This window comes from Asparagus officinalis, chromosome 7, assembly GCF_001876935.1.
Source record: "Asparagus officinalis chromosome 7, Aspof.V1, whole genome shotgun sequence".
In the NCBI taxonomy this organism is placed as follows: Eukaryota; Viridiplantae; Streptophyta; class Magnoliopsida; order Asparagales; family Asparagaceae; genus Asparagus; species Asparagus officinalis.
The window spans coordinates 33,225,028-33,241,808 of NC_033800.1; the positions used below are offsets into that span (position 1 = coordinate 33,225,028).

The 16,781-nt window shown below is 39.0% G+C and overlaps 1 protein-coding gene across 1 annotated transcript in view; it reads left to right on the plus strand.

Annotated features, from left to right (window-relative positions):
* LOC109849811 (ERI1 exoribonuclease 2-like) overlaps positions 1-16,541 on the plus strand; it is a 21,965-nt gene extending 5,424 nt beyond the window's left edge. The window contains 5 exon segments of the mRNA XM_020419692.1: positions 1,865-2,022; positions 8,106-8,281; positions 9,117-9,211; positions 16,112-16,258; positions 16,261-16,541. Of these exon segments, the coding sequence (XP_020275281.1) occupies positions 1,865-2,022; positions 8,106-8,281; positions 9,117-9,211; positions 16,112-16,258; positions 16,261-16,400 (716 nt within the window). The 3' untranslated portion in view covers positions 16,401-16,541.

Consider the following 16,781-nt stretch of genomic DNA (forward strand, 5'->3'; position numbering starts at 1 on the left):
ATATATATATATATATATATATATATATATATATATATATATATATATATATATATATATATATATATATATATATATATATATATATATATATATATATATATATATATATATATATATATATATATATATATATATATATATTAAAATTTCTAATTTAGGGATTTACTATCCATTTTCAGCATCTAAGAATAGTCTAAGTTGATACTGGTAAACAAAAACAATAAGAATTGATTAAAAACATCCGGTTAATGGATAAAATTTTTAAAAATATTATAGATTAAAAATTATCGGCACTATATAAATTAAAGTAATTTCATATAATTTTAGTAATAAGTTGGGGTAGCCAAAATACATTCGTAACATTAATTGATAGATGTTTAAATCCATAGAAATGATAAAACACTATAATATTATACCTTAGCATTAATTGATTTTAATTTAGAAACTTTAATCTTTGACGTTAATAATATTTATAGGGTAAAAGAATACAAGGAATTACATATGGAGAAACTATTAGAATATTTAGAGATAACTTTAAAAGAATTGAGTTATTTCCATTGCAAATGGGAAAGTGATGGAAATAAATCTAAAATTCAGAAAACGTCAATGAATCACTTGAATTGGCATTAACATAAGACATATCTATTAATGAAGCACTGAATGAGTTACATTAAAAAATAATTTAATAACTTTATCCTAATCAAAGAAAAAATCTCCATGGAAGACATAAGAAAAATTAGTAAGTATTCATAAATTCCATACTGTGTTCTTCAAATTAAATATTAATATTATAATCTAAGAGAAATTGGTAATGAATAATGCAGGTATTTAGTTTAGATCTTTATGGAAAATGACAGGGATAGAGCAAAGGTAATATTATTGAAATAACAGAAATTCTTATTGGATGCACATCAGAAGAATTCATTTTAGAGGAAAATAAAGAGATAGCTTCTAATTTATTTAAGTAATAAATTAGGAACACAAAGAATTTTATATATATGAAATTAATATTTATTCTCATTGAAATAGAAAAAAAATCAAAGTCTATATTTTGAGCAGTTTGTGTTGAACATCATAAGTACATTTGACTTCTTTGTAAAGTTAAATGAGATGATAAAAAATTAACGAGCCCAGGAAAGATAATACCATAAAAAATATATAAAATTGGCCTGATGTCATAATTGATGTAGATGATAAAGACAATACTCTAGAATTACCCGAGAAATGATAAATGATAAACCTGAAGAAGGATTGATCTTAACTCAATAAAAAATAAAATAGACGAAATAAAAAACAATATTTTCTGAATATTTTATAGAATAGTTTAATTATTTTGAGTGAAATTAGGAATCTTTAGAAGGGAGTTTCATAAAAAATTTTTAGTACTTTTATATTCTTATGTGGATGTTTTTATCATATAAAAGTATACTAGAGTTAGCATTAATCTTTAATTTATATTTTTTTATGAAGTCTATCAATGATTAGGAATAAACTTCATATTCTCTTTTGCATCGTTTTAACATACTTTAAATCAATCATTTTGCTATATTGGTTTTAAATATTCACCTTCTTTGTATAACACTATTTTAATATTTTTCACTTTGCAATGCTATACTTTCTCAAATAAAGCTTAGTTTCCTATCGGTCAAAAATAATATGAAATTTTAAATTATTTTTAAATTATATTTGTTTTTTGTCAATTCAAATATCAATATGAAAATTTAAATTGGGTGTATCCCATTTAAACAAACATAAAAAAATAATTTGGATGTAAGAGTTTAAAGAAAAAAATAAGCACAAATTGTCAAAAATACTTAATCATGGTATTAAATCACGTGCATTGCACGTGTGTAAAAACTAGTGAAACTAAAACCTCAAGAAATCATTGAGTTCTCATCTGTTATAGTTAGTGGTTGGACTGGAGAAACTGAAGCAGCATTTCAAGCATATGTGCAGCCCGAATACCATCCGATTCTGACTAATTATTGCAAAAAGCTTACTGGTATACAGCAACAAAAGGTTGTTCTAACCTATCTATTTTCAGTATCTTGGCTTTATAGTGAAGAACTTGGATTCATGCTAATTTTTTTTGCATTAACTGCAGAGACCCCTGTAGTTCTATTGTTCTCGACTCTTTTAAGAGTCGAAAAAGTTCACTCAGGGGGTAACGACACTTGGGCAATAGTACAGGGGGTTTATCCACAATTAACCCTCTTTTTTCCGCTCTATGCGAATCGACTTGTCCTGTTGCATTCGTTAAGCATTCTCTGTGGCATAAATTTTTAATTTTGTTATTCAAATTTAGTTCTGAAGAAATTACAGAAACTCAGAAGAATCAGGCAAACCAGACGGCGGTCGACCGGTCCGGTCGACCGCATTCGTGCACAAAGCTTACTGTGCGTCAGGAAGGTGGTCGGTCGACCGGTGCGGTCGACCGAGGGGTTCTCTGGAGTTTTGGGTTTTCTGCTGGGAGCTGGTCGGTCAACCGGACCGGTCGACCGGAATTGATCGCGGTCGACCGTGCCGGTCGACCGACGCTGTTTTGGGCTGGGTTTTCAGGTTTTCGACCCGGTTCGTTTTGCAAGTTCTATATATACCTAAACCTGTTTGTTTAGGAGAGAGGGGGATGAATTTGAGCAGCCAAAGAGAGAGAATCATTGCATCCAATTGTGAGAGAGCTTTGACAGATCTAGATCTTTGTTTTAGGGTTTGGTCTGAGAGATTTGTAACCCTATTTGTATTCTCTTGATTTCTAGTAGAAAGAACTCCCCCCTCCTTGCCCCGTGGACGTAGGCAACTTGCCGAACCACGTAAATTGTGTGTTCTTGCTGTGATTGTGGTTTGCATATTGTTTGTGGTTTAGTTCGAGTTATTGTTCGTGTTGCCCTAGAAAGCTTCCGCCGCGCACAACAAGTAGATATGCAATATCTCTTACTACAGAATGGAAAAAGTCTACAAATTTTCCATGGGATGCCATTACCTGATAGAGATCTCTTGAAAATCTGCAGGGATAAAATTATCAGTGAAGAACTTAATTTTGACAGAGAAGAATCAAGAAAGGAAAATGAAAAATATGTTGAAGGTATGAATTCTGATCAAAATATTGTTTATGATACTATAATCCAATCTGCCTATAACAAAACTGGAGGGTTATATTTCCTTTATGGACACGGCGGAACTGGTAAAACATACGTGTGGAAAGCAATTATATCAAAATTACTGTCTGAAGGTAGAATTTTGTTTTGCCCTCTGCTTCATCAGGCATAACATCCATCTTATTACCAAAGGGAGAACTTCTCATTCTAGATTTCAGATACCAATCATCCTGAAAGATACATCTACTTGTGGGATTAGACAGGGTAGTGTTAAAGCAGATTTATTAAAGCAAACAAGTTTGATCATCTCGGATGAAGCCCCTTTGGTGCACAAACATGCAAAGACAATGAAACTTTAGACAGATCCTACCTGCAGTCCCTAAAGGATCTAAGCATGATATCGTGCATGCATTATCGGTCATTCCTATCTCTGGAGTGAATGTAGAGCCTTAAGACTTACAAAGAATATGAGGCTGCAAGAACAAGAGGGGGGGCATCTACCTCAATGTCAACAGAAGATTTTAGTGATTGGGTCCTTCAAATTGGTAATGGTACTTTACCAAACATGTCCAATGAGTGTTGTGATGGTTAGGATTCGATTATTAAAATACCTGAAGAGTTCTTAATACATGCTGAGGCAGATCCTACTGAGGAAGTTATTTCGGCTACTTATCCGTCTTTGCTGCAAAACTATTCCGATCCTAAACATTTGGGTGTACGTGCTATATTAACAGCAAGAAATGAAGTTGTTGACATTATTAATAATGCCATTTTAGATAAAATTTCGAGTGAATAATTAATACTACTTACCTTAGCTTTGATAATCTTTGTATGACCTCACCTACTCTTGCTAATATGAAATTCATTACCCTACAGAATATCGAGTGATCTTAGAGGATGCTACAGTGAAGGTCACGAAGGGTTCCATGGTGGTGATGCGAGGTGTCAGGGAAAACTACCTATACTACTTGAAGGGCAAGACAGTTACAGGGGGTCTGGCAGCTTCTATCACTATAGAGGAGGACACTACCACCTTATGGCACATGAGACTTGGACACACAGGAGATAAGTCCCTACAGTCATTGGCTAAACAGGGGCTATTGAAAGGTGCTAAGACCTGCAAGATGGAGTTGTGTGAGCATTGTGTACTTGGGAAGAAGACTAGAGTGAAGTTTGGCACCGCTATTCATAACACCCTAGGTACATTGGATTATATTCACACAGACGTTTGAGGTCCTTCCAAGAACACATCTCTTGGTGGGGCCAACTATTTTGTCACTTTCATTGATGATTATTCCAGGAGGAATTGGGTATACCCGATGAAGCATAAACATCAGGTCCTGGATATTTTTGTGGAGTGGAAGAAGAAAGTAGAACTACAGACAGGTAGAAAGGTTAAGACTCTACGTTCAGATAACGGTGGAGAGTTCAAGAGTGATCCGTTTCTACAGTTTTACCGGGATCAAGACATTAAAAGACACTTCACAGTTCGAGAGACACCGCAACAGAACGGGGTGGCTGAGAGATTGAACCGTACCTTGCTGGAGAAGGTGCGGTGTATGATGACGCAGAGTGGATTGCCTAGATCCTTTTGGGCCGAGGCATTAGTTTATGCAAGCCATCTCGTGAACAGGTTGCCGTGCACTGCGATAGACGGGAAGACTCCTTTGGAGCGTTGGTTTGGTTCGGAGGCTAGTGACTATGAGTCGCTTCGGATATTCGGGTGTCCAGCTTATTATCATGTCAGTGATGGTAAATTAAATCCGAGAGCGAGGAAAGCAGTCTTTGTGGGATTTAGAGATGGAGTCAAAGGCTTCAAGTTATGGGATCCACAGGACAAGAAGATAGTTATTAGCAGAGATGTCACATTTGACGAGGCGTACATGATGAGGCCTCGAGCCCCTCAGCAGGTAGAGGGAGACCAGACAGGAGAGATATCGCATTGCAGCAGATAGACCGAGGAGAGAGATTCGTCGGCCAGCTAGGTATAATGATGTCATGGTCGCATATGCATTATCAGTGGAGGTCGTTGATGATATGGTTCCAGCCACATTCAGGGAGGCAGAGTCTAGCCCCGATTCGATCAGGTGGAGGGAAGCTATGGAGGAGGAGATGCGGTCTCTTCAGAAGAACGACACTTGGACACTTGCACATCTACCTAAGGGTAAGAAAGTTATTGGTTGCAAGTGGGTATATGCGAAGAAGGAGGGATCTTCTATTGGGGACATTCGGTTCAAAGCCAGATTAGTTGCCAAGGGATATGCACAGCTTGAGGGCATTGATTACAACGAGGTATTTTCACCCGTTGTGAAGCATTCGTCGATTCGGATTTTATTAGCGTTAGCGGCACAGTTGGATTTGGATTTGGTCCAGATGGATGTGAAGACAGCCTTTCTACACGGTGATTTAGATGAGGAGATCTACATGACACAACCACAGGGTTTTAAAGCTGCAGGAAAGGAAAATTTGGTTTGTAAGCTGAAGAAGTCTCTTTATGGTTTGAAGCAGTCACCAAGACAGTGGTATAAGAGATTCGACGGCTTTATGATTGGCCGAGGGTACACGAGGAGCCCATATGACCCATGTGTTTATATGCACAAGCTACAGGATGGTGAGCTCATATATTTGCTTTTATATGTTGATGATATGCTTATTGCTTCCAGGAATTCTTCGGCTATTCGAAAGCTGAAAGAGGAGTTATCATCCGAGTTTGAGATGAAGGATCTTGGAGAGGCAAAGAAGATATTGGGTATGGAGATCGAGCGAGACAGGGTGAAGGGGAAATTGAAGCTTACACAGAGGAGTTACTTGCAGAAGATGTTGAAGAAATTCAGCTTTGATAGCAATGCAAAAGCAGTTAGCACACCATTGGCTCCCCACTTCAAGCTTTCAGCGTTGATATCACCCGTTTCAGTTGAGGACAGAGATTATATGTCGAAGGTCTCATATGCAAGTGCAGTAGGTAGCTTGATGTATGCGATGGTGTGTACGAGGCCAGATTTGTCACAGACCATGAGCATGGTATCGAGATACATGCACGACCCCGGGAAGGGTCATTGGGAGGCCGTGAAGTGGATTCTACGGTATGTTCGAGGCACCGTGGATGTTGGTTTAGTATTTCAGAAGGATGAGAAGGATGGGCAGGCTTGTATTGGATATGTGGATTCAGACTATGCTGGAGATCTTGACAAACGCCGGTCTACTTCAGGATATGCTTTTACATTGGCAGGTGCACCTGTATGTTGGCGTTGTACGCTTCAGTCCACAGTGACTCTCTCTACTACAGAGACAGAGTATATGGCAGTTACTAAAGCTATCAAGGAGGCTTTATGGTTGTGTGGATTATTGGAGGACTTGGGGATTGCTCAGGAGACGATTCGGATATATTGTGATAGTATGTCGGCTATCTATTTGGCGAAGAACCAGGTTTATCATGCGCGCACGAAGCACATCGACGTCAGATTCCACTTTGTACGGGACGTCTTGGATGATGGAGATGTCATATTAGAGAAGGTCCACACAAATGACAACCATGCAGATATGTTGACCAAAGTTGCTTCAAGTATGAAATTTGGTCATTGTATGAAGGTATTGAACATTCTTCAGTGTTGAGGGCCTTTGGAGGCCATTTGGGTGAACTACGTTCGGCTTGATTCCTTGGGCAAGAGGATACGTAGGCAGTCTTTAGATGCAGCCGGTTTGATCAGTTGATCAAGATGGGGGGAGATCGTGTTTCAGCTCGAGTATTGTTCCTGGACCTGTTGAGGAACTATTGGATGGTTTGGTGTCGGCTCAGTTTTGGTGGAAACATTCGCCGAGGTGAAGAATGGAGTTTTGGATTTTCTGCTGGGAGCTGGTCGGTCGACCGGACCGGTCGGCCGGAATTGATCGCGGTCGACCGTGCCGGTCGACCGACGCTGTTTTGGGCTGGGCTTTCAGGTTTTCGACCCGGTTCATTTTGTAAGTTCTATATATACCTAAACCTGTTTGTTTAGGAGAGAGGGGGACAAATTTGAGTAGCCAAAGAGAGAGAATCATTGCATCCAATTGTGAGAGAGCTTTGAGAGATCTAGAGCTTTGTTTTAGGGTTTGGTCTGAGAGATTTGTAACCCTATTTGTATTCTCTTGATTTCTAGTAGAAAGAACTCCCCCCCCCCCTCCTTGCCCCGTGGACGTAGGCAACTTGCCGAACCACGTAAATTGTGTGTTCTTGCTGTGATTGTGATTTGCATATTGTTTGTGGTTTAGTTCGAGTTATTGTTCGTGTTGCCCTAGAAAGCTTCCGCCGCGCACAACAAGTTCTGGTAAGGATTTCTGCGAACTCTTTTCACTCGGTTGTACCACAGGCTAAATTACAAAATGTCTCTTCATCGAAATCTTGTTTTTTAGGTAACGTTTGTCATTTTCTTTGGAAAACAGGGTAAAATGAAGGCAAATTTTTTTAGAATTTACCCTAAAGTTATGGTTCCGTCACTGAGCTAATCCATAACACTGGCTGTATTTTGTGATCAAATGACATACTTCGTACCACTTTATCAGACCAAGAAATCAATAGTCTATCAGATATTCCAGTTCTGTAGTATTGCCTTTGCAAGTGTAACCTCTTTATGTGCCTGGGTATGAAACTGGTTCCTCGAGAATATCCTATTTATTCTTGATAGGCCACCCGACTGAAAATCTTGCGACTATTTTACCCACAGGATCTATTCCGCGAATTTTTTCGCTCTTTTCTGAGAGTGTAAAAGAGTCAAAAAAAGTTCACTCACGGGGTTTACCTACAACAATAGAACTACATGGGGTCTACCCGCAATTGAGAGTCAGTACGGGGTTATTTTATTTTATTTTATTTTTGTTCGGGTTTCTTTTTGGAGGGGGTTGGGGGGTTGTTGTCTATTTCCATAACAATATAGTCCCGAGAGTCAAAAAGTTCAGTCAGGGGGGGATCTAGAAATGTGCTGGTAAAAGATAGCAAGGGAAGTGGCCTTAGATAGTTCTATGAATATGCAGGTGGATGGAAGCGTTACTCTGAATGAAGCTCTGTTGCTGCACGACAAATTGTTGGAAAACAAAGCAGTTAAGTACAGCGATTTCGACTTGGTGACATGGGACGATTGGGATTGCGGTAAAATGTTGGAATCTGAATGCAGACTGAAAGGGATCAGGAAGCCTCTGTACTTTAACAGGTAAGCCTTGAGATTCTTTGGGTTAATTGCAGACAGACCCCCAGTGCTATCACCCAACTGCCAATAAGACCCCTTATAATGCTATTGTTGCGGACACCCCCTTTGACTTTGGACAATTCTCCAGAAACTCCTCGTAACTTTCAAAATATCAGAAACCACCTTAAGTTTATGGGTTATCGAAACCCACCATTAACATTTAGAGTTTCTCACAGCTCCCCCCCAACCCCCCACTTCCCAAAAAAAAGCATGAACCCAAAAAAAATCGCCTTGCATAATTTTGCCCACACCCATGTGACAATTGTGGTTAGCGCTATTAAGGGGGTCTTCAGATAAAATTTTAAAATTAAACGGGATTTGTGATAATACCTAAACTTAAATTAAAGGGGTACGTATTTGGCGATGGGATTATTTGACAATCATCCAAAGTAAAGGGGAGCTTTCTGAAATTTATCTTTTTTTCCCGCTCTGTACCGAAATATGAGTTATGCCATTTCCAGGCATGTAGCTTTATTTTCAAGATCACAAGCCATTTTGTAGGGATAACATTGTATTCTGCTTTGCTGAATATACTGTAAAACACTTGGTTAAGAGAGCATTTATCTTGTTCTGTTTTGTTGGTTTATGCTAGCTGTAGGAAAAATTATAGATCTAAAGGGTTACTTATATATCTTACAGATTGATGAAAAAACTACTCTTACCTTCTATCTTGATGCGAGTTTGTGACAAACTTTTGATTGTGTTGATCTCCACCTCAGAACAATCAAGAAATCACTTCATAAGAAAACCTCTCATTCTTTCTCGTTCGCTTAAACTCTGCGTGCGTGCGTGCGTGCAGTTGGATCAACCTAAAGGTTGCATATGAGGAAGTTTTTGGCTTCCGCTGCAACAACCTGAAGGACGCCGTGCAGCGTGCTGGGCTAGTTTGGGAAGGCCTGTTGGATTTAATCTAATAAATCTATTTGTGGGCACATATGATTAATCAATGTGTATTGCTATCTTTCAGGATAACTCACTAAAGTGATCAATTAATTTGGGTTAATTGAGTATTTAAATAAGTCATGGGGTTATATGTGCAGATACCAGGTTGTAATTGTGATTTATTGAGGGGCTAAATTACAAAAGTACAACATCTATAAATAAGGGGTTATGGTCCCTAACCTAGGGTTACATTCTCTAATTCTCTACACCCCCATCTAGCTAGAGAAATTCGGATTTAGAGAAACCCTAAGGTTAGAAGATCCAAAACCCATCTCAAGGTTCATCCATGGATTCAGGTATAAGCTTCCGCTCTTTTGATTATTGTTAATCTCTTTGAATTAATCATGGCTATATGGTTTTAGATCTCAAGTTTTATGATTCAGATCTAACAAGTGGTATCAGAGCCACATTGATTAATTCTTAGGGATTTAAGTTTTATTGGGTTTTTTGATCTTAAATCTCTGGTTAAAGATTCTTTGTTCGGATACGAAAATTTTCGGACGAACAGTAATTTTTTTGTTCGGATGAACAGTAACTTTTTGGAATTTTTCTTTGATTTTTTCTTCAATTTTTTCCAATTCTGGATCTGTTTTAAAAATAAAAATCAAAGATTTTTGGGTTTGTCGGCGGCGGTTTCAATTTGAAACCCTAAGGGTTCGTGCGTGTGTGAAACGTGGCGAACATTAAGGAGGTGGTTACCTCAAATTTTGGCGAAGCGGTAAGCTTCAAACGAACCTCGCGTTCGTTCAATTTTAACCGAGCTTCGCGCTCAACGAACCTCGCGTTCGTTCTAAGGTGAACCTCGCGTTCAACTCAGGTGAGCGTCAAGCTCAATTTTAACGAACCTCGCGTTCGTTCTAAGGTGAACCTCGCGTTCAACTCAGGTGAGCGTCAAGCTCAATTTTAACGAACCTCGCGTTCGTTCTAAGGTGAACCTCGCGTTCAACTCAGGTGAGCGTCAAGCTCAATTTTAACGAACCTCGCGTTCGTTCTAAGGTGAACCTCGCGTTCAACTCAGGTGAGCGTCAAGCTCAATTTTAACGAACCTCGCGTTCGTTCTAAGGTGAACCTCGCGTTCAACTCAGGTGAGCGTCAAGCTCAATTTTATCGTGCTTCAGACGAACCTCGCGTTCGTGCTTCAGACGAACCTCGCGTTCGTGCTTCAGTCGAACCTCGTGTTCGTGCTTCAGTCGAACCTAGCGTTCATTTTTTAAACGAACCTCGCGTTCGTTCCCAAGTTGAACCTCGCGTTCTTTTATCAAACGAACCTTGCTTTCGTTCATTTTCAGACGAACCTCACGTTCGTGCTTAAGTGAGTCTCGTACTCAATACAGTCGAACCTCGCGTTCGAAGTTAAGCGAACTTCGTGTTCACTATGGTTAAGCCTCAGCTTTTCATGGGTCCACTTTGGTATACTTAATTTATTCAATTAAGTTATTGGCCCTAATTAAGTTGTGAGACCCCAATTAAGTTTTTGAAAATTCAGTTGATTTAAATTAATTTTTTTAATTTAAATCTAATTTGGTTTTTAATCAATTATTTAATTCAAATATAATGACACTAAGGAATTAAGGTTGTCTCTCACTCCAATTGATTAATTGAAACAAGAAGTTGCCAAAGTAACCTCTATTGTGTAGATTGTTCATGAGGAATGTGAGATGTTTGTGTGTATGCTTTTGTGTAAATATTTAATCGGCCCAAAGGAAGGTTAATATTTATTTAGACTGTATACACATCTGCGATGATAAGCGTGTGACAATTATAAGGTTTACATGTGAATAATGAATCGATCCAAAGATAGTTTCATTATTTGACATGAGTTATTGTCAATGTTTGATCATTGCAACAAGGTATCACTTACAAGTTAATATTACTGTCCAAAGACTTGATATTAATGTTGTGCCCGATATCTTGGATGGGGACTGTCATTATTTGAATTTTATTGATTATGGTTATTGATGTGAGCATTTTTGTTTTATTTCAGCTAATGCATCTGCTGCAACAATTTCTGCTAACATCAACTCAATTCCCATGCTAAATGGGACAAACTTCAAGGTTTGGAAAGAGAACATATTAATTGTTCTTGGCTGCATGGATCTTGACTATGCATTAAGAACTGAACAACCCCAACCTCTCAATGCGGATAGCACTCCTGATGCAAAGAAGGAGCATGAGAAGTGGGAGCGTTCAAATCGCATGAGTCTTATGATCATTAAGCGCGGCGTTCCGGAAGCCTTCAGGGGCATAGAATCCGAAGGGATTACTAAGGCTAAAGATTTCCTTGCCGAAATTGAGAAGCGTTTTGCGAAAAACGATAAGGTAGAAACAAGCACGCTTTTAGCTCGCTTGATTTCAATGAAGTATAAGGGCAAAGGAAATATCAGGGAGTACATTATGGAAATGTCTCATATTGCTTCAAAGCTTAAGGCACTTAAACTCGATCTTTGTGACGAGTTATTAGTGCATCTGGTTTTGTTGTCTCTTCCTGCACAGTTTAACCAATTTAAGGTCAGTTATAACTGTCAAAAGGAGAAATGGACTCTAAATGAGCTCATTTCATACTGTGTGCAAGAAGAAGACAGGTTGAAGCAAGATAAGACAGAAAGTGCTCATTTGGCCTATGCCTCTAAGGATAAGGGCAAGAAAAGGAAGAATGATAAGGAAGCTGCTAAGGGTCCAGTTGAGAAGAAACAACATAAGGATAATCAGGGTTGTTTCTTCTGTAAGAAGCCTGGACATGTAAAGAAGGACTGTACAAAATATCACGCCTGGCGTGATAATAAGGGTACGTTCCTTGCTTTGGTCTGTTCTGAGGTTAATTTAGCTTCAGTACCTAGAAACACTTGGTGGTTAGACTCTGGTGCTACTACTCACATAAGTGTTTCTATGCAGGGTTGCCTGAGCTACCGAAAGCCAAGTGATGTTGAAAGACACATCTTTGTGGGCGACGGACAATCGGTAGATGTGGAAGCAATTGGGCACTTTAGGTTGTTGTTAGGAATTGGTTATTATTTGGATTTAAAAGATACTTTTGTAGTACCGTCTTTTAGACAGAATTTGATTTCAGTTTCTGTATTGGACAAATCAGGTTATTCTTGTTCATTTGGAAACAATCAATTCAGTTTATCTTTTAATTCAAATGCTGTGGGAACTGGTTACTTAAGTACATATGACAACCTATATTTGCTCGATACAATTGCTTCTTATAATGAATCCTTGCATGTGGAATCACGTGGTACTAAGCGTAAATTAAATAAGGAAAATTCGGCGTCATTATGGCATAAGCGCTTGGGTCATATCTCAAAAGGTAGAGTTGAGCGTCTTGTGTCTGATGGCATTTTGGATTCCCTTGATTTTTCGGACTTCGACGTATGTGTTGAATGTATCAAGGGAAAACAGACCAAAGTGAAAAGATTAGGTGCCAACAGATCTTCGGATGTCTTAGAATTGATACATACGGATATTTGTGGGCCATTCCCTACGGAATCCTGGAATGGTCAACAATATTTTATATCATTCATAGACGATTACTCACGTTATGGGCACCTATATCTTATTCATGAAAAATCTGAGTCTCTGGACATGTTCAAAGCCTATAAAGCTGAAGTTGAGAATCAACTCAACAGAAGAATTAAAACCGTCAGATCTGATCGTGGTGGTGAGTACTACGGTAGATATGATGGTTCAGGTGAACAACGTCCAGGACCATTTGCTAGATACCTAGAGGAATGCGGTATCGTCCCACAGTACACCATGCCGGGTTCACCTAGCATGAATGGTGTAGCTGAAAGACAAAATAGGACTCTTAAGGATATGGTAAGAAGTATGATTGCTCATTCTTCTTTACCAGAGTCACTCTGGGGAGAAGCACTTAAGACAACAACTTACATTCTGAATAGAGTGCCAAGTAAAGCAGTTGCTAAAACACCTTATGAGCTTTGGACTGGTCGAAAGCCCAGTTTAAAGCATTTACATATTTGGGGATGTCCAGCTGAGGCAAGGCCTTATAGGCCAAATGAAAAGAAATTGGACTCCAAAACAGTTAGCAGCTACTTTATTGGATACTCTGAACGCTCTAGGGGCTATAAGTTTTATGATCCCACTATAAGGAATATTTTTGAGACGGGAACAGCAACATTCTTTGAGGATGTTGAGTTTGGGGGGAGAAATAAGGTTAGAGACATTAGTTTTGAGGAGGAATTGGCTTCAGATCCAATCCATACAGTTACTTTTGACAATATTCAGGTTCCTATACCTGTTGTTGCTCAAGAAGTAAATCCGGAACCTCAAGATGATAATGTTGAACAACTCCCTGTTCCAGAAGAACAAACTCAACAACCTCAAGAACCAGTGCCATTAAGGAGATCCACGAGAGAAAGGAGAAATGCTATTCCGGATGATTATATTGTATTTCTCCAAGAACATGAGGAAAGTAGTGGAATGTTAGAAGATGATCCAATCAACTTCTCTCAGGCCATGAAAAGTTCTAACTCTCAACAGTGGATTGATGCCATGAATGAAGAGTACAAGTCTATGCAAGACAATAAGGTTTGGGAACTTGTCCCATTACCAGAAGGTGCAAAACCAATTGGTTGTAAATGGATTTTTAAAACCAAACGGGATGCAAATGGTAATGTGGAGAGGTATAAGGCGCGTCTTGTGGCTAAAGGCTATACTCAAAAGGAAGGCATTGATTATACAGAGACTTTCTCTCCGGTTTCATCGAAAGGCTCTTTCAGAATAATCATGGCACTTGTTGGTCATTATGATCTTGAGTTACATCAGATGGATGTTAAGACTGCATTTCTCAATGGAGACATTGATGAGATGATTTATATGGTGCAACCAGAAAACTTTGTGTCAGGAGACCCAAAGAATATGGTTTGCAAATTAAGGAAATCCATCTATGGACTCAAGCAAGCTCCTCGTCAATGGTATCATAAGTTTCAACAAATAGTTATCTCGTTCGGTTTTGAGATGAACATTGTTGATGACTGTGTATATCACAAGTTCAGTGGGAGTAAGTATATTTTTCTGGTTCTGTATGTCGATGACATCTTGCTTGCCACTAATGATATAGGCATGTTGCACGAAACCAAGAGATTTCTATCAAAGAATTTTGAGATGAAAGATCTTGGGGACGCCTCTTTTATATTAGGGATCCAGATACATCGAGATCGCTCTCGGGGTATTCTTGGATTATCACAAAAGAGCTATATCGATAAGGTACTTAAAAGGTTTGGCATGCAAGATTGCAGACCAGGTGACACCCCTGTTACTAAAGGAGACAAGTTTAGTCTCAATCAGTGCCCTAAAGATAACCTTAAAATTCAGGAAATACAGAAGATTCCTTATGCTTTGGCTGTAGGAAGTCTAATGTATGCTTAGGTATGTACGCGTCCGGATATTGCGTACATTGTTGGGATGTTAGGCAGGTACTTAAGCAACCCTGGTATGGATCATTGGATAGCAGTCAAAAGGGTTATGAGGTATCTTCAGAAAACAAAAGATTACATGCTCACATACAGAAAATCAGAAAAATTAGAGGTAATTGGGTATTCGGATTCTGATTTTGCTGGATGCCAAGATAGCAGAAAGTCTACATCAGGCTACATTTATATGTTAGCAGGAGGAGCTATATCATGGAAAAGTGTCAAACAAACACTAGTAGCTTCCTCCACTATGGCAGCAGAATTTGTAGCTTGCTATGAGGCATCCAATCAGGGAATATGGCTGCGAAATTTTGTCACGGGACTGCGCATTTTGGAAAATGTTGAAAGACCACTAAGGTTATATTGTGACAATAAATCTGCAGTAATGTATTCCAATAACAACAGGAGCTCAACTAAGTCAAAACATATTGACATTAAGTTCCTGGTTGTGAAAGAAAGGGTACAGAGTGGACAGATATCCATAGAGCACATTGGGACAAACTCCATGATAGCTGATCCTCTTACTAAGGGATTGCCACCTAAGGTCTTTCATGAGCATACTGCTCATATGGGTGTGGTATTATTTGAGGATATTATGTTTTAGTGGGAGTTTGTATTTGTGGTGCTTTATGTTTGGTTGTATTGTCTGATCAGAATAAAGTATTCAGTTAAGACACTCTGTTACATTATGTTTGGTTTTGACCTCACTAAGGAGGACCAGTTGAAAATAGACATGTACTGATCACATTGCATGTAATTTTCATGCTGCACATCCATGATTGATCTATGTCGTTTGATTGTATTGGTATATGTGACCATTGATGGGTCGAGTCACGATAAATGTGACGAAGGCCGCTTTGATCCTATATTGATATAGTCAATGGACGAGATTGTTCGGAAATACCTTTTCAGTGATAGCAATTTTTTGAGCTCATAAGGTTATACACAATTTAAGGAATCATATGGTGCCCAAGTGGGAGATTGTTGGATTTAATCTAATAAATCTATTTGTGGGCACATATGATTAATCAATGTGTATTGCTATCTTTCAGGATAACCCACTAAAGTGATCAATTAATTTGGGTTAATTGGGTATTTAAATAAGTCATGGGGTTATATGTGCAGATACCAGGTTGTAATTGTGATTTATTGAGGGGCTAAATTACAAAAGTACAATATCTATAAATAAGGGGTTATGGTCCCTAACCTAGGGTTACATTCTCTAATTCTCTACACCCCCATCTAGCTAGAGAAATTCGGATTTAGAGAAACCCTAAGGTTAGAAGATCCAAAACCCATCTCAAGGTTCATCCAGGGATTCAGGTATAAGCTTCCGCTCTTTTGATTATTGTTAATCTCTTTGAATTAATCATGACTATATGGTTTTAGATCTCAAGTTTTATGATTCAGATCTAACAAGGCCTGCGTCACTCGGGCCTTGATGACGCTCGTAATGCAGCCCGTCTAGTCTCTCTCCTAATGGGCTCGGGCTTCCGCTTCTCTATCACGGGCTCACTTGTGGCCCCAGACGGCGCCCCGATTACCGGTGACGGGCCCGGAAATGGTGTGTATTGTATTGCTTGTGCGGAGTGAGGAGCAGCAAGTGCATGATCCGCAAACCCGGCCCAAATCGAGGAAAATGGTTCTTTGGGTGTGGGAATTGGACCCCAGGGAGAGGATCAGTGTGCAGCTTCTTTGCTTGGGCTTGATTCTTGAGTTGCGTATGGAGAGAAGTATCGCATCGCGTACGTGTTAAACAGAAAACTATCAGCTGGTCTTGAATCTTTGTGCTGGTGAGGTCGTTGTCAACCTGAGTACAGTATTTGTTCAGCTTGAAATCGTCATGTTTGATATATTTAGCGTGCTTATTTTTACGCAAGTTATAAAAGCTAGCTTATTTGGTTGATGGTTTCAGACGTACGGTCGGATTGGGTGGCGTTCTGTTTGTTGCAACTCTAGTTGTAACGTATATTCTAGCTACAGTTGTTCACAACCCTAACTGCTGCAGTTGCTCTCAAATGGCCTGTTTGGATGGAGGGTAGAGAGGGGGAAGGGAAGGGAAATTTCATTTTAACCTTGTTTGGGAGTTT